Source organism: Sipha flava, unplaced genomic scaffold (assembly GCF_003268045.1).
Source record: "Sipha flava isolate LNK unplaced genomic scaffold, YSA_version1 36_pilon_pilon, whole genome shotgun sequence".
In the NCBI taxonomy this organism is placed as follows: Eukaryota; Metazoa; Arthropoda; class Insecta; order Hemiptera; family Aphididae; genus Sipha; species Sipha flava.
In genome coordinates, this window is record NW_020273076.1 from 4192182 (window position 1) to 4207070 (window position 14889).

The 14889-nt window shown below is 28.5% G+C and overlaps 1 protein-coding gene across 2 annotated transcripts; it reads left to right on the forward strand.

Moving 5' to 3' along the window:
* The first annotated feature begins 1006 nt into the window (after window positions 1-1006).
* Window positions 1007-12310, forward strand: LOC112687898 (ETS-related transcription factor Elf-3-like). Of its 2 annotated transcripts, none has more exons than XM_025560880.1 (4): window positions 1007-1079; window positions 5156-5243; window positions 6440-6725; window positions 11696-12310. In XM_025560880.1, exons 1-4 carry the CDS (start codon window positions 1051-1053, stop codon window positions 12100-12102), a joined length of 810 nt encoding a protein of 269 aa, XP_025416665.1. In that variant the 5' UTR covers window positions 1007-1050; the 3' UTR covers window positions 12103-12310. The 2 variants fall into 2 exon arrangements, with proteins under 2 accessions (XP_025416665.1, XP_025416666.1); XM_025560881.1 differs by lacking the exon at window positions 1007-1079 and adding an exon at window positions 1376-1417.
* Window positions 12311-14889: the final 2579 nt, after the last annotated feature.

Here is a 14889-nt window from a genome sequence, read left to right on the forward strand (position 1 = left end):
AAGAAGAAGATGAATGACCAGTAATTGCCTCACATATGGGAAATTGAAGACAATATTTTAAAACAACCCAAATGTTAAACTTTTAATTCAAATTATTTTTCTAAATTGTAAGCATTAAGCATTATACATATATTTTATTTTACAATGTAATCTTTTAATACGTTTGTAATTAACAAATACATAGGAAATGAGTTTTAAAACGTTATCTTCCAATTGTAATTGTAGTTAATAAATACACATATAATATCTAACTCGAATATGTTTGCATTTTTAAATAAATTCGAATCATATAACTCGCAAAAGTCGAATTAACTTTGACCTCCTTTGAAATTTAAGTTATCGAAACTCAATTGTAATTATAATTCTATTACAGTAGCATTTAATATATAAATATTTTACTTTATTTGTGTACATTTGAATCTCAGAAATTGAAAACGAAATTAACGAAATTAAAAAAAAAAATTACAGTTCATTCTAAATTTTTTTGACATACATATTATAACTATAATTTAATACATAAGTAGTACATTTAATCCTTTCATGAAATCGCGATATTATTGAATGCTTACCAAATAATTTATTATCTTTCTTTGAAATATTAAATACTGTGATTATAATAACTATATTATGTATATTATATATTAATATATATTAATATTAATTTTAATTTATTAATATTTATAAATATAATATTAATTTTCAAATTTTAATATAGTAGTATAAATATGAATATGAATCATTATTCTTCGTTAGACATAAAATGTTATTGCTATGCTTGCATTTCAATTTTAGTATACGAATAAAATTATAAATAAAGTTATTCGTTTTTTAATCTGATATTAAAACATAAACATAAATTCTGATTTAAATAATTTTAAAAAAGATGGTAAGGGTGGGGGAGTAGTTATATATTCAAAAAAATTTTATATTATTGTTGTTGTTATTGAAAATAATTTAGAATAAATTTAGCATTTGAAATTTTTCATGTTCATTAGGTCAGGTCACAAATTATATTTTTTCAAGGACGCAGAATAGTAGAGGGGCAACGCAATGGACGTCGTGATATGGACCAGGAACCGGTGAGCTTGATCAGTTAATCTTTTAGCTATAAAGTTAGCGATGATGAATAGTTACAGTGTGCTATAGCTAGGAAGAACTACATCAATTTTCTGGAATTAATACATGTGTGTTTATTTTTCTATAGGTGTTTAATTTAACAAAATACATTTTTAATTAATTTTGAATTGTTAATAATATATACAGTTTGAGTTGTAACATACATTTTCATTATTGTTTAAAAAAAAATATATTTTTAATACAACATTTTAACCAAAAACTGATTAATAACGGAATAATATTGATTTTAAATAACACTTATTTACACTACATATTTACAATATTATAAAAAATTATAAATGTAAGTACAATTTGATTTACAAATATATATAAATACGAGTATATATACGTTTTCAACATATAAGTTAAATATTACGCCAAAATAAAATTACATATTATTTATTTATGATTTATACTATAATATACACATATATCCTTGTATATAACGTGAACAAATTTCATTGACTTGCAAATTTAATTTTTCTATAATCAATTAATTTTAAAGTAAAACAAAAATTAATTATAGGTTTATATTGTATAATAGCTACTGAGTAAAAGTATCACATGTAATTATAGATATGATTACCAAATATATTATGTACTAGTATGTTATTTAAGCTTTTCTATCAGATTTTAAATATAATTAACCAATCTTTTCAGAATTTGAGTACTAATGTATTCGTACTCCAATATTTATTTTTATACTTAATAATATAAATGTTCTAAAACTATTGTTTAGGGTGTTAAATATATCCATCGAAATTACATATGTAGTCACAATTTCATAAGTCTGCTGAAAGACCCTGGATGACCCTGGTAATGAATGATCCTGGAATTTTGAAAAACTAGACTATATTAATCTGAGTCGTACAATCCTAGACTCTATAATTTTGAACCATAAATATCTGTTTTATAAGCATAGACAGACAACAAAATAAAATAAAAAAATACCAAGTTGCTTTTAACTAATCTCGCTATGTGAGGTTTCAAGTCTGTTTTTAAAGCGCTAACTTACCCTCAATAGTATCAAGCTTAGATCATCAGTTATTCAGGTATTAAGCTAATATTCTCCCCATGAAGAGTTCAAGAGTACCACACCTGAGGTGGTAAGTGAAGCGGCGGTTTTCTTCAATTTTTAAAATATTTATACAAACGTTGCAAACTATAAAAATATTAAAAATTGAAAAATAAAAAACGTTTTTAGAAAAATATATTATAAAGTTGTTTTATTGCCTACCCTTGTCACCTTAAAATGTGTCAGTACGGTTTAAATTTCTACATAGCAGGTTTAAAACGTAATTTCCGTCCAGAAATGTACCACTCAAATACGTAAATTTTAGATAATATCATGTATATATTATGTACATTTTAGGTAAATATGGTCCAGAATTATTTATTTAAGATTTATAGGAGTACGTAAGAAAAAAGCTACAACAATAATCAAACACAAGACAAATTTTAATTGATATCAAATGAAAAATGAAAAAATGAATGTATATTTCATAATTATATAAACTTTTTTTAGTTGTCTCAAGTTATAACGGTCTATTATTTATTGAGTTGTTGGCATATTATAATTTTTCACTCACATAAGAAACTAGTATTTTGTTGACAAGAATAAAAAACGATTTTAATTATGATTCCTACTTATTTAATTATATACTAAAATTACTAAGTACAAAATAAAAGATACCCGCACACGAATTGTTGTGAAACACACGAGCCGAATTGATTAATCTATGGGTTGTTGGTATTATTCAATTTGAATATTTTGACATTCATGATTATAACGGATTACCTAAAAATTGTTGAAAGTTTTCAAAATATTTTCATAAAAGGAGAATATGTGATTGATTTATATATTATAATTTTATGATGTGTAACATATTTAATGTAACATGTTGAATTTTATTTAAAATTAGGTAGTTGGTTAGAATATTATTTATAATTTTACAATCCTCATGTTTTCAAAATATTTACTCATAAACAAAGTAATACACTTTCATATACTCACATATTATATAACTATAATTAATAAATAAGTAACCTGAAAACCAGTTTATCCTTAAATTTGTACTGAACCTTAATTTAATCTTAATTTTAACTTTGATTTTTATACGCTTATCGGTAATAAGTAGCAGGACCTGATTGGCCCGGTGTGTTACCGAGTAAAGCAATTTTTGGCCGATCAAATCATGAGGGGCTGATAATCTAGCATAGGTTTAGACAACTATTTGAAAAATTTATATGTTCAATTATTTAATAACTAAATAAACTTATAACTCAAATAAAAATTAAATTTTCTATTAATTATTAACACATTCCATTCATTCCAATAGATCCAATAGATTTAATGTAGCTAAATAAATAACAAATTTATTTACGGTTTTTATACTAAAATTTATAATTCTGACACAGATTTAAATGAAAATTAACAATAGTTTAAATTATAACAACGTATAAATCTCACATTACTAAATAAGGGTAAAAATTTCAAGTCTGAATAACCCTAGAACAATCATTTTTAGAATTACAGTAAAAATACTGAAAATTCCTCACGTTTCACTATTGTTTTTTTAAAATATTGTAATTTGGTCAATTTTGGACTTAAGAAGGTGGTTAAGCTACCAAAATTCATTATAAAATTCCACGAAAAAAAAAATAAATTGTTAAAATACGTGGTTGCCTTTTAAGAAAAATAAATTTGAATGTACATGCGCCTGTCAAATTAAGTTAAACAAATTTGAAGATCATAAAAATGTGTATTTTATGTAATAAAAACCAACTAAGAAACAGAATTCAAATTGCAAGTCTCTACGCAAAGATATTAAGAGTTCTCAGTTAGCGTTTGCATACTATATATTATATAATATATTACCTATATAAGAATATGTAAATCTTTTAACATTCCAATTTAATTACTTCACTTTACAATAAACATATTATTATGAATTAATCATTGCCCATTGAATATTTATTCTGCTGTGTCGGATAATTTATGTACTTATATTTATGTATTCTATTCTGCAGGTTGATATTATAAGAATACCTTTGGTGAAATCAAACACATATGTATAGCAACATTATAAGTCTAAATTGGTTGAAATGATTACATTTTAATAACCTTTAAAAAATGAAGGGTTACTGGGAAAAACGATAAAAGTCAATATTCCTAAAATATTCAATATCGAAATTTTAAAGTTTCAGAACTCAAAAAAATCAAGAGATCAAGAACAAACTAATTTTTAAAAAATGCCATTCGCCATGATCTTTTTTCTATAACTCGATTCACATGTCGATTCGTTATGAAACTAACTAACAAGATAATATATTATCTGATTTTTTTTTTTTTACTATGATCGTTTTTTTCCGTAACCCTTAAAATGTTATTAACTTATATAATATAACATGGTGCTTTTCGAACTAAATATTAATTAGAAAATATTAATGCATCTATTGAAATATGTGATTAAAAAAAAAAAAAATTGAACCATCAATTTGTAAGTCGAAAAACTCGGTGGACTGAATTCGTTCAATCCGGCCCTGATAGATAGTATACGTAAAAATTACTTTCAAAGTATTAAAATAAAAATGTATTTTTGGAAATGTCTACAATAATTTATAAATATGTGGAAAATATAACAAGAAATCAAATTAAACTTGATGCATTATATTAGTAACGCAGATTTAATATTTAGTTTAGAAACTAATATCAGATAGTCACTTATTTCAAACAAAGAAAATAATCAAATGGAAACGTTTAAGAAGGTTAATGAGTGCCTACATGCATATATTATATTATTTTATAGTTAAATCTTATGAATTTTTTAAATTTGAATTTTAGAGAAGAAGAAGAATGTATTTATTTTTAAAAATAAATCTACAATAGACATTTTCAAATAGTGGACAATTTTTTCGTAAAAATATATAGTTGTACTAATTCAAAAACTCGTGTTTTGTATCTACCGAATCGCCTTTAATCTAATAAAAATAAATAAATATTTTCTAAAAATAATTATTTAATATGTATTTTTTTCAGGATGTGGGCGTTGAACGATGTTAATATTGTAAACTCGTACGAATCAAATGATTTTTGCGTGCCCGATGATTATACCCTATCGTCGCAGGTATAAAGTTTGAATTATTTGTAACGTTAACTCATTTTTATAATAAATAAGTTTAGATCGGGGGTCGACAACCTTTTTACTTCCGATGCTTATATTTTTTTTCCAGATTTTCATTGAGGGCCGCATTAAAAATATATGTAAACTAGATCAAAAATACAATATTGAATCTAATATTTTTATATATTTATTGGTGTAAAAAATCATATTATGAGTTCTATTGTTGGGTTTTCCTTATTAACTAATTTTGAAAAAATTTAAAAATAGTAAGTTGAGTGAGAGGGGTAAGCTTGTAGCTTATACTCATAAGAAAAAAATAACAGCTATGAATAGCAACGTTACCAAGTTTTTTTTAGGGGGGCCGATCATGTTTTAAACAGAGATAGTTGAATTAGATTCTTTTATAAGTTTTTCATACTGACACTGAGACTTTAAGTTTTGATTCCTGTACGGCTATAAAAATTTATATTTAGAAGGAACTTAATCATGCTAGTCTGTTGGTTATCTAATGACAATTCATTGCTTTAATAAGACACTTGTATACATTAAATATTTTTATACATATTATATTACAAAATATTAAAAAATCAATGTCTTTTGCTAATTTTAAAAAGTGGGTAAAAAGTAGTATTGTATTTTATGAATAATGAAATATAATACATCGACATTTTATAAAACTAAAAAAAAAAATTATTTAATAAATATAAATACATTATTAATCGAATAAAAATATTATTAATAATAATAATAGCAATACTCGTACATAATTTATATTAAATATTTAAAAAAAATTTTAAATAACTAAGAAAATTAACAACCAAAATACTAAAACATCAATTATAACCTTCGAGCCTTTCCGTTGTTAGCAAATATGTCCAATCGTCTAAAATGTCTATATCTCTATGAAAAATAATAATTAAATCTGGATCCTGATGTTCCATTCCTAGAGTAGGTTTTCGCAGCGACTTTCATAGTCCATAGAAATAATTTTTACATTACGGAGGGGGTCTGCGACACTTGATATTAATCAGGATTTGGAGTATGAAATTAGAATTTGAAATGTAATAAGAAATATTTGGATGACCGCAGGATGAAAGTAGCGAAGCCCACTGGCATCTGGTTTAGTAGATTATATGAATATGTGCATACATATTACGGGCACAGTAAAATATCGCATGGCCATCGCTATTGTTTTGCAGTGGGACTTCGATAACGGTTACACCAACTACAGCGAGAACGAAATAGACCTGGCTACCGTGTTGATGAACCTGAAAGAAGATTATCCGGCACACAGCAGCGACGAGGGGACGTATTATCCGACGACCAACGGTGGCGAGCAACAGCAGTGGCAGTTCGATCCGTCGGACCAACACCAGCACCATCACGGGCAGCAACGCGTCTTCACGATCTACGATTCACTGCAGGTCAACAGCAATCAGCACGTCCGTCCGACAGACGGAAACTATCTGCTGCCCGCCGTATTAGGTAGGTATGGTGCCGTATAGGAAATTGGTCATAGTCCAATAGGTATATTTAATACTCGTTATCGTGCTTTTAAATAATGAAAAACCTGCACGAATCACAAGTACGTAAATAAGTGATTTTTTTTATGGGGGGGAGGGTGCGACTAACCTCCTTCAAAATTATCGGAGTTTAAATAACGTGCATTAAAACGGTACATCATTGACTGAATGAGTAAATGTTAGTAAGACACTATTTCTCGGAACAAACATATCGTGACGGCCGACGAGACGTAATAGTATAGGCGTTAAGAAAAGAAAATTAAATGTTTATATCTTATATTATTTATACTTAGCTAAATTGTAATTCTAATGTGAGCGATTATTTTCACCAAATCAAGTGAGCTTTTCGGAGCTGTGTTATAGGTGACGTTTTATAAGCGCTGTGAGAGGTTAGAGAATTGATCCCCTCGCGTCCCCATCTACATCTTTAATCCCAGCAGTCGTTATTAGCTTCTACGAAAGTTAGGTCACCATAAGCGCAATTTCAGTTTTTGACTTGTAGGGGGGGGGAATTATCTATGTATAAATCAAAGTGACCTGTGGGGGGATCAATACTGTATAGGTAAATATTACCTGTATCATATATAACATAATATATTTAGAACTTTTATCTAAGCCCCTTTCTTACTTATTCATCTTTCCCACTACAATAATTTAACTGAAAAATACATATCCATAACACACATTTATAATTACTAGGTAATAAGTAAATTACAAATATTAAAAAAAAAATTATACATTATTTGATTATAGTTGTAATAATAATAATAAATTTCTAAAGAAAAAACAAATTTTGTATTTTAATCATTTAATTATTTTTTTAATAAGTTTTTTTGGAATAATTTTTTGGGAGACTAAGCCCCCCCCCTATTTAAGCATATGCGGCCCACAAAAATATTAGTAGTCATACTCCTTGCCAAAGAGATCATCCAACAAGTGTTGTCAAACATCTAGTAGAATTCCATAAGCAGATGAAACTATTTGTTTGTCAATAATAATTTACCCATTTCGCTGTACGACTGTACCAAAATATTGTCTATACTAAACGTAAGACCAGGGAAGGTGGCTCAAATCAACGATTTTATTAAAATAAATTCATACCGACCAATTTGACGACGACATCCACAACCACACACACACACACACACACACCACAAATTTTACATCCCTCTCGGACACTTTGTATTCAATACTCAGAAACAAATAGTACTATAATAACACACACCTTATGAACTGTGAAATGTCTTAAATATAATTTTGTGTTGGGTGGGTGTGGTAAAATTGTAGGTAGGTACCTATTATTGAACCACCAACTTGATAATTGTCACACGGTACAAATCATAGAATACCAGTTGTACGGACTAGTCATACGAACTTGCAATACCTGATATTCCACACACATTTATAGTATAGTGTATGGCGCGCTTAACCTTGCCTACCACTGAGAGAACTTACCTACTGTTAGTGCCAATATGGCCTTTTCAATTGTATGAGTGTGTATTTGTTTTCTTATCGATTCTTATCGCGCCTATTATCGTGCGGTCGACGATAGCAACAGCTTTCGTGGGGTGATCGCCCAGTACGCGCGTGAGATCGTTACTATCCGTGATTGTTGTAATGAATGTTACCATTTTCGCGCGATGCATAGCAGTGCGTTGTGTATCCGCAGCCATTGTCGGCGGCGGTGATAAGCCTCCATGTGCGACCGGCCGGGTACGTAATCGCATTGTTATCGTTGCGCGTAAATGTTCGTTATTCCAGGTTTTCAGAGTTTTTCAGTTATGTTTTAGTAAAGGTTAAAGTCATGTTCTCAGTGCCACAAAGTTCTCGTGTTTTTTGGTTTAGTGCGATGGCGCTAAGGCATTTTATTTTCATTGTGGTATTCGGCAGCCTTAGTCTTCGTGATGAATGTCGTCGATACCGTCTCTCTCTTTATTCATGTTCGTCGTGGTGTACACTTCAATTATATGCAAGTTTTATTTGTCTACAGCCATCTTGTGAAACCATGTTTTCTGTGTTTCTTGTTCTTTTTCGGCTGTATGGTAAGTGTCGTTCTGCGCAAATAGTATTGCCTTTCATATATAGTCACCGTGTTCCAGGGTGGTCACTTACCTACAGCCATTGTGATTAACGTGGTTTTCATTCGTATTGTCTTTGTCTGAGCTGTAGAACCTCCGTCTTCGTTGGTGACTGTGCTTGGGTGGTCGCACGTACCAAGCTCTGCGACTTATTTTCATTTATACACTGCGGGTGTGCCGTCATAGGCAATTGTCTAGTCACAGGGTTGGTGCGGTCGCGTGGATGCGATTGCATCCATGATGGATGCTGATTAGCCACTCAACATAGTCACATGTGAGTATTGGTTGACCATATTTGTTTTTCATTTCATTTGTGTAAGGGCCGACGGGCCTTGCCGTTTGTAGGCAAATTATATATATTTATTACCAGGGTTGGAATTTTATAGCACTTAAAATTGCATATATATTTGCTATAATATTATCTTAAAAATCGCTAAATAAGCTCTAAAAGTATGCATTAAAAACAATAAAAAAAAAAAGGAAATTTATAATTTAATAATTTTATACGAGCACACGAGACGAATGTGGACTGTATAAAGCGAATTTATACGCGTTCACTACTAGTACACTCGTTCGTTGATAATCAGCTATTAGTAGATTTAGTAGAAATTGACAAAAAAACCAACAAAATCAGTGTATAACAAAAATTAGAACCAAATAACTAAAACAAAATTATTGTATTATATTATATCTACCTATATATTATCGCTGTAATTGTACAGAGTTGCATCAGCGTAATCGGTCTATTTACTTAATCTATACATTTATAATTTAATTTAAAATTAAAATTAAAATTTTGAGTCTTGAAAATTCAATTAACAAAAATCAAAAAACATGTTTACCAAAATACAATTTCATAAAATATGCCCGATTTTGATTAAAACACAAGTAAAAGGCTAAAAAGTCTCAAAAATCCAAAAAAATCACTATACACTAAAAAACGCAAAATATGCAAAAAAAAAGCAAAATAAAATTTTTTTATTTGAGTTCTCTGTATCACGAAACACATTTTAGCTTACTCTACTATTTTTTAAGCATCTCATAAGAAATATGCAATAAAATCCCAACCCTGCTTTTTACTAGTTATATTATATTTTTCAATTTTTATTATTATATTCTAGTTATACCACTGTAGGGCCAAACTTATTGTTATTAAAATTATTGTATTATAGCCACCTTAAGGTACCCACACACTGCCGTGGTGGCGATATTAAAATTGCAGACCTGAACACATTGCGGAGATTTTTATCCAGTATAAACATAATATATTTATATATTACCATTGATTATAAATATTTATAATCAATGATATTACATACAATAATTGTTTAATTAATTAATTAATTCCTATGTCATTGATAAATTGACGATTTATCTATTTAATACGTTAGTAGGTACTATATTAAGTACTTATACTGTTGTACATATCATATTCATTATATATATATATATAATATTGTATTAATTATTTTTAATTAAGTTAAATAGTATATTAAACTATAACTTGAATAGTTTCAAGGAAATAATCGAAGTCTAGACTAATATACACCATATATATTAAATAGTATAGGTAATATTTAATAGTATAATAATATAGTCTAACAATTATAATAATTTATTGTCAAGACAAGAATCTAAAAATAATGCTGATAAGTATAGATTTAAAATATGTTCTATTGAATTTTGTGATACAAAAATATCGTAGAATAAAAAAAAAAATAAAAAAATTATAAATTAACAATAAAGAGAAAAACGGAATTAATACGGGACAAAATGCGTCCCGTATAACTTTTGTCGGGACAACGGGACACAAAGTGGAAAAACGGGACAATCCGTATAATACGGGACGTATGGTCACCCTATACTATTAGCAGTGGCGTAATTGTGGGGGGCAAGTGCCCCCTCTGACCATTTTTTGAGAAATAAAGGTATAATTTTGCCCCCCCCCACACCCCAGATAATCCAAGAGGATAAATAGCACCTTTTATTAATGAACTCTTATGGGTATTATTTAACAATATTGGTACCTAGTACATGCTACCTGCAATTTATGTTTATCTAATCCATAAAATGAGTTAAAAGACTTATGTAAAATCAAACAATTAGATTTAGTGGATAAAATACATACAATAAAAATATGTTTTAACTGGTGAGGGGGAAGGGTGTCAGGGTTTCTGTAATAATAAATATATTATATTGCCCCCCTAGGGTTTTTTCTCAGTTACGCCACTAACTATTAGCGTATATTTGATAAGTCAATTGAAAATGCCGCTGAGCGGCGGCGGTGAAATGGAACATGCTGTGGTTTTTATAAATATCGCAGCAGCGATATTTTACCACGGCCGAATTACCGCAGCAGTGTGCGGACTCCCATTACAATACGTGTGTACAAATTGAACGCCACCGCGGCAGTGTGTGGGGACCTTTAGACAAATTATTAAATAATAAATAAATAAAATAAAAAAAATAAATAAATTTTATCATTTACATTTAGTTACCATTTTTTATTTACACATTTTATATAGTTGTTTGCTTTGTGGCCACGTCCATATTATTTATTTTATTATTTATACATCATATTACATTGATTTATCTATCTATATTTGTTGTGCCAACCAGGCAACCTAAAACATTTTTTAATTATTATTACCTTTGTTTGTTATTATTATTATTACTAGGGACGGTAGCTTAATAATTGCCTATCCTCCCGACTGTTAAGGCTCATTAATTTATTATTTGTTAAAGCCTAACACGAGCCAAACATCTACACTAGTACAAATTATCATATTAAGTAATATTAAATATTCGATCTGTTTGGAACTACTTAAAGTAATGGAATCATTTTGGTTTACAGACGATAACGAGGAAAATTGTCATCTAAACGCATCGATCAAGAAAAAACGAGCTGGTCGACCGCGAGGAACGAAAGTCAAAAGGTCGAAAGCCGAACCCAAACTGAGTAGAATATGGGAATTCATCAGAGACTTGCTTTTAAATTCTCAATATTGCCCGACGTACATTTGCTGGGAAAACTATGAGGAAGGCCGTTTTAGATTCGTACAGAGCGACAAGGTTGCCAAATTGTGGGGTAAATTCAAACGCAACGAGAGAATGAACTACGAGAAGTTTAGTAGAGCTATGCGATACTATTACAAGACTGGTGTACTATTGCCCGTTCAGGGAAAAAGGCTTGTTTACAAATTTGGACCAAAAGCTACTGGCTGGCACACTAATAATCCAAATTTTAAATATACATTTTAAACAATGTCACATTTAATGTATATTAAACTACTAATAAGCTATATACATCTGTGTATAAGTGCATGATTATTAATTTTTCTTGGTAACACATACCTACTATGTAAGTTGTTACAGCTATTAATGAGAATTATTCTTCATAATTTGAATATTATGGAAAGAAAAAAAGTATACTTAAAATATTGAAAGTATAATTTGTAAAATGGGATTGTAGGCATTTACGAATTTAAAATATATTATACATTTTTTTTTTTATATTTCAAAACATTTAGTTATTGTTTTTATGTTATATATATATATTTTTTTATCTATAATTTACAAACCTACTTAGTATTAAATTTTTAAATATCTAATTTAAATAATTTTAAGGATAAAAAATACGAGTCATTTTTTTCAAACATTGTGTGATTATTAATTTTTTTATTGAACTCGTAGTTATAACTTTAATTATGTAAAAATGAATAAAGGCTGACAAAAATGTATTTTTAATAAATTATACATAGTCACAATTAATAAAATGTTAGTAAATTTTAGAGTGAAATATTATTTTCAATCGCTTAGTTTAAAATGCATGTAGTATTTGGATCTCATTTATATTATAGTTTAAAATAATTTAAAAATAGCAAAATATACATGTTTTATTGTTTTCTATAATATAAATGTTAAAAATATATATTATTATAATCATGCATTTAAAAAAATGTAATACTTAATAATTTATACAATAAAATAGGTTTATAAATATTTGTATTTTGTTTGGCTTACAAATTGTTCACTTGCGCATACATATTACGGTGAAAGATGAATATTGGTGAATGACGTCTTCTACCAAAATGATTCGATTATGTAGGTAAATGTAAAAAAACGGATTTTAAATTCATATTTACATATTTGATGTCATTTACCAATACTGGTGGTAAATTATGATAAATGTCAAATATTACACTGATTTTTTTAATATAGATACTACTTGTAATAATGATTTTTGTTGGTGGGTGATTAATTTTTTATTTTAGGTATTTATTTGAATTGGATAATAGGTTAATTAAAAATAATAAAATACGAGCATATTACAAATTTGATTTATTATCAGCCATCCAAGAAGGCAAAATTTTTTCAACATCCCTATTCGCGCGTTCAATTGACCCTTGGGTCTGGCTATGACGAGGCTTGCATGCACAATTTTTATGTCTCCCCTCATTTCATTTAAATTTGTTATAATATAATTTACCAACTCACGATCATTATCCAAGTGGAGTATAGCGGATGAACCAAATATTGTGTAAATATCTCATCAGATTTAAAGCAATTTCTTCGGTGCTTTTTGTCTTCAGAGATTTTATAATAATAAATTTTGTTAAATGATATTGATAATTCATTATATAGCGATAAATTTTATAATTTAGAGATTGCATGTCAATCAAATCAATTTACGTCCTTGAATTAAATGTGGAATGTAGAATTTGTTTTGTCATAAGCCCTCTTTTTGGATTTGATAGTTTTACTTGAAAATTACTGCATAAACCTAAATGTGCCATAACTTGCTCTGTTGTCACATTACAATATTTTGTTTTTAACACAGCCATCATCCAATTTCTACCACCTTGCCCTACTGCTAAATGTGCGATGTGAATTACTTCAAACAACTCGTCTACTGTGACGTAATATAAAACGTCAGATTCATTATCAACTATAGACAGGGCCAGATCTAGGGGGAGCGAACTGGGGCACTTGCCCCGGAAGTTTTGGTCGGGGGGCACCAAATTACAAAATAAGTTGTGTATATATATTAATAGTTTTTATTCATTTTATAATAAAAGTATTATATAAATTACAATTTCTATTTCCATTTGACTTTATGGTTATAACAACAATGGGAAAAACTCAAAAACCCAATGGATGTTATTTGTCTACTTAATATATTTTCTGCGACTCATTGTAGTATATTTTATTGCTAATAGGATATCTACAAACTATAAATTACGATAATCAGACAACACATGATGTTAAAACCCGTTTAACAATACTGATAAATTAATTTTTCTTCGACATGTAAAAACTATCAAATTATATTATTTTCATTTAATTTAAAATATTTTCAAATTAAATTCACACCCCAAAGAGCCTCTAAAAAAAATGTCTACAAAATTAAAATTAAATAAATTTGAATTTCTTTAAATTCATGATATCTATGAATTTTTATTACATTTTAATTAATAAATAGTACTCAGAACAAATGTAACTTAATTATTTCTATTGGTTAATCTATTTTTGATTTAGCAAAAAACAATTAGATTTTTACTTATGAAATAACGACAATGGACAAACTAAAATAAAAACTGCGTGAATAACAAGCGATTACTATATGATACGCTAAATTCAATAATCTTTCAGTACTTTACCTACTCCTATCAGTTCATTAATTAACAATTATTACATAATGTGATATATTTACCATCGTCATATCAGTGGCAACAAATATTCCTGGTTGTAATCGTTAATCACCATACCTGAATTTTCTATTTTTGGCCAGCTAGAAATGTAATTCCTCCCACTGTGTGCCGACGACATTTACCACGAAGGCTCTGGCCGCCGGACATCACAATTAAGATAAAAGACCTCAGTGCCACCACACAAAACTGAAAAAACACTCGAAATTAATGAACTTTGTGGAACTGAGAGCATGACTTTAACTTTTACTGGAGAACATAACCGACAATTTTTTCGAAAACGTGGAATAACAACCATTTTCGTGAGATGATAACAACGTGATACGTACTCGGCCAGTCA

Coding starts and splice junctions, on each gene's coding strand:
- LOC112687898 (XM_025560880.1), top strand. CDS start 1,051: ATGGACGTCGTGATATGGACCAGGAACCG. Junction 5,244..6,439: donor ATTATACCCTATCGTCGCAG/GTATAAAGTTTG, acceptor ATTGTTTTGCAG/TGGGACTTCGATAACGGTTA. Junction 6,726..11,695: donor TCTGCTGCCCGCCGTATTAG/GTAGGTATGGTG, acceptor TTTGGTTTACAG/ACGATAACGAGGAAAATTGT.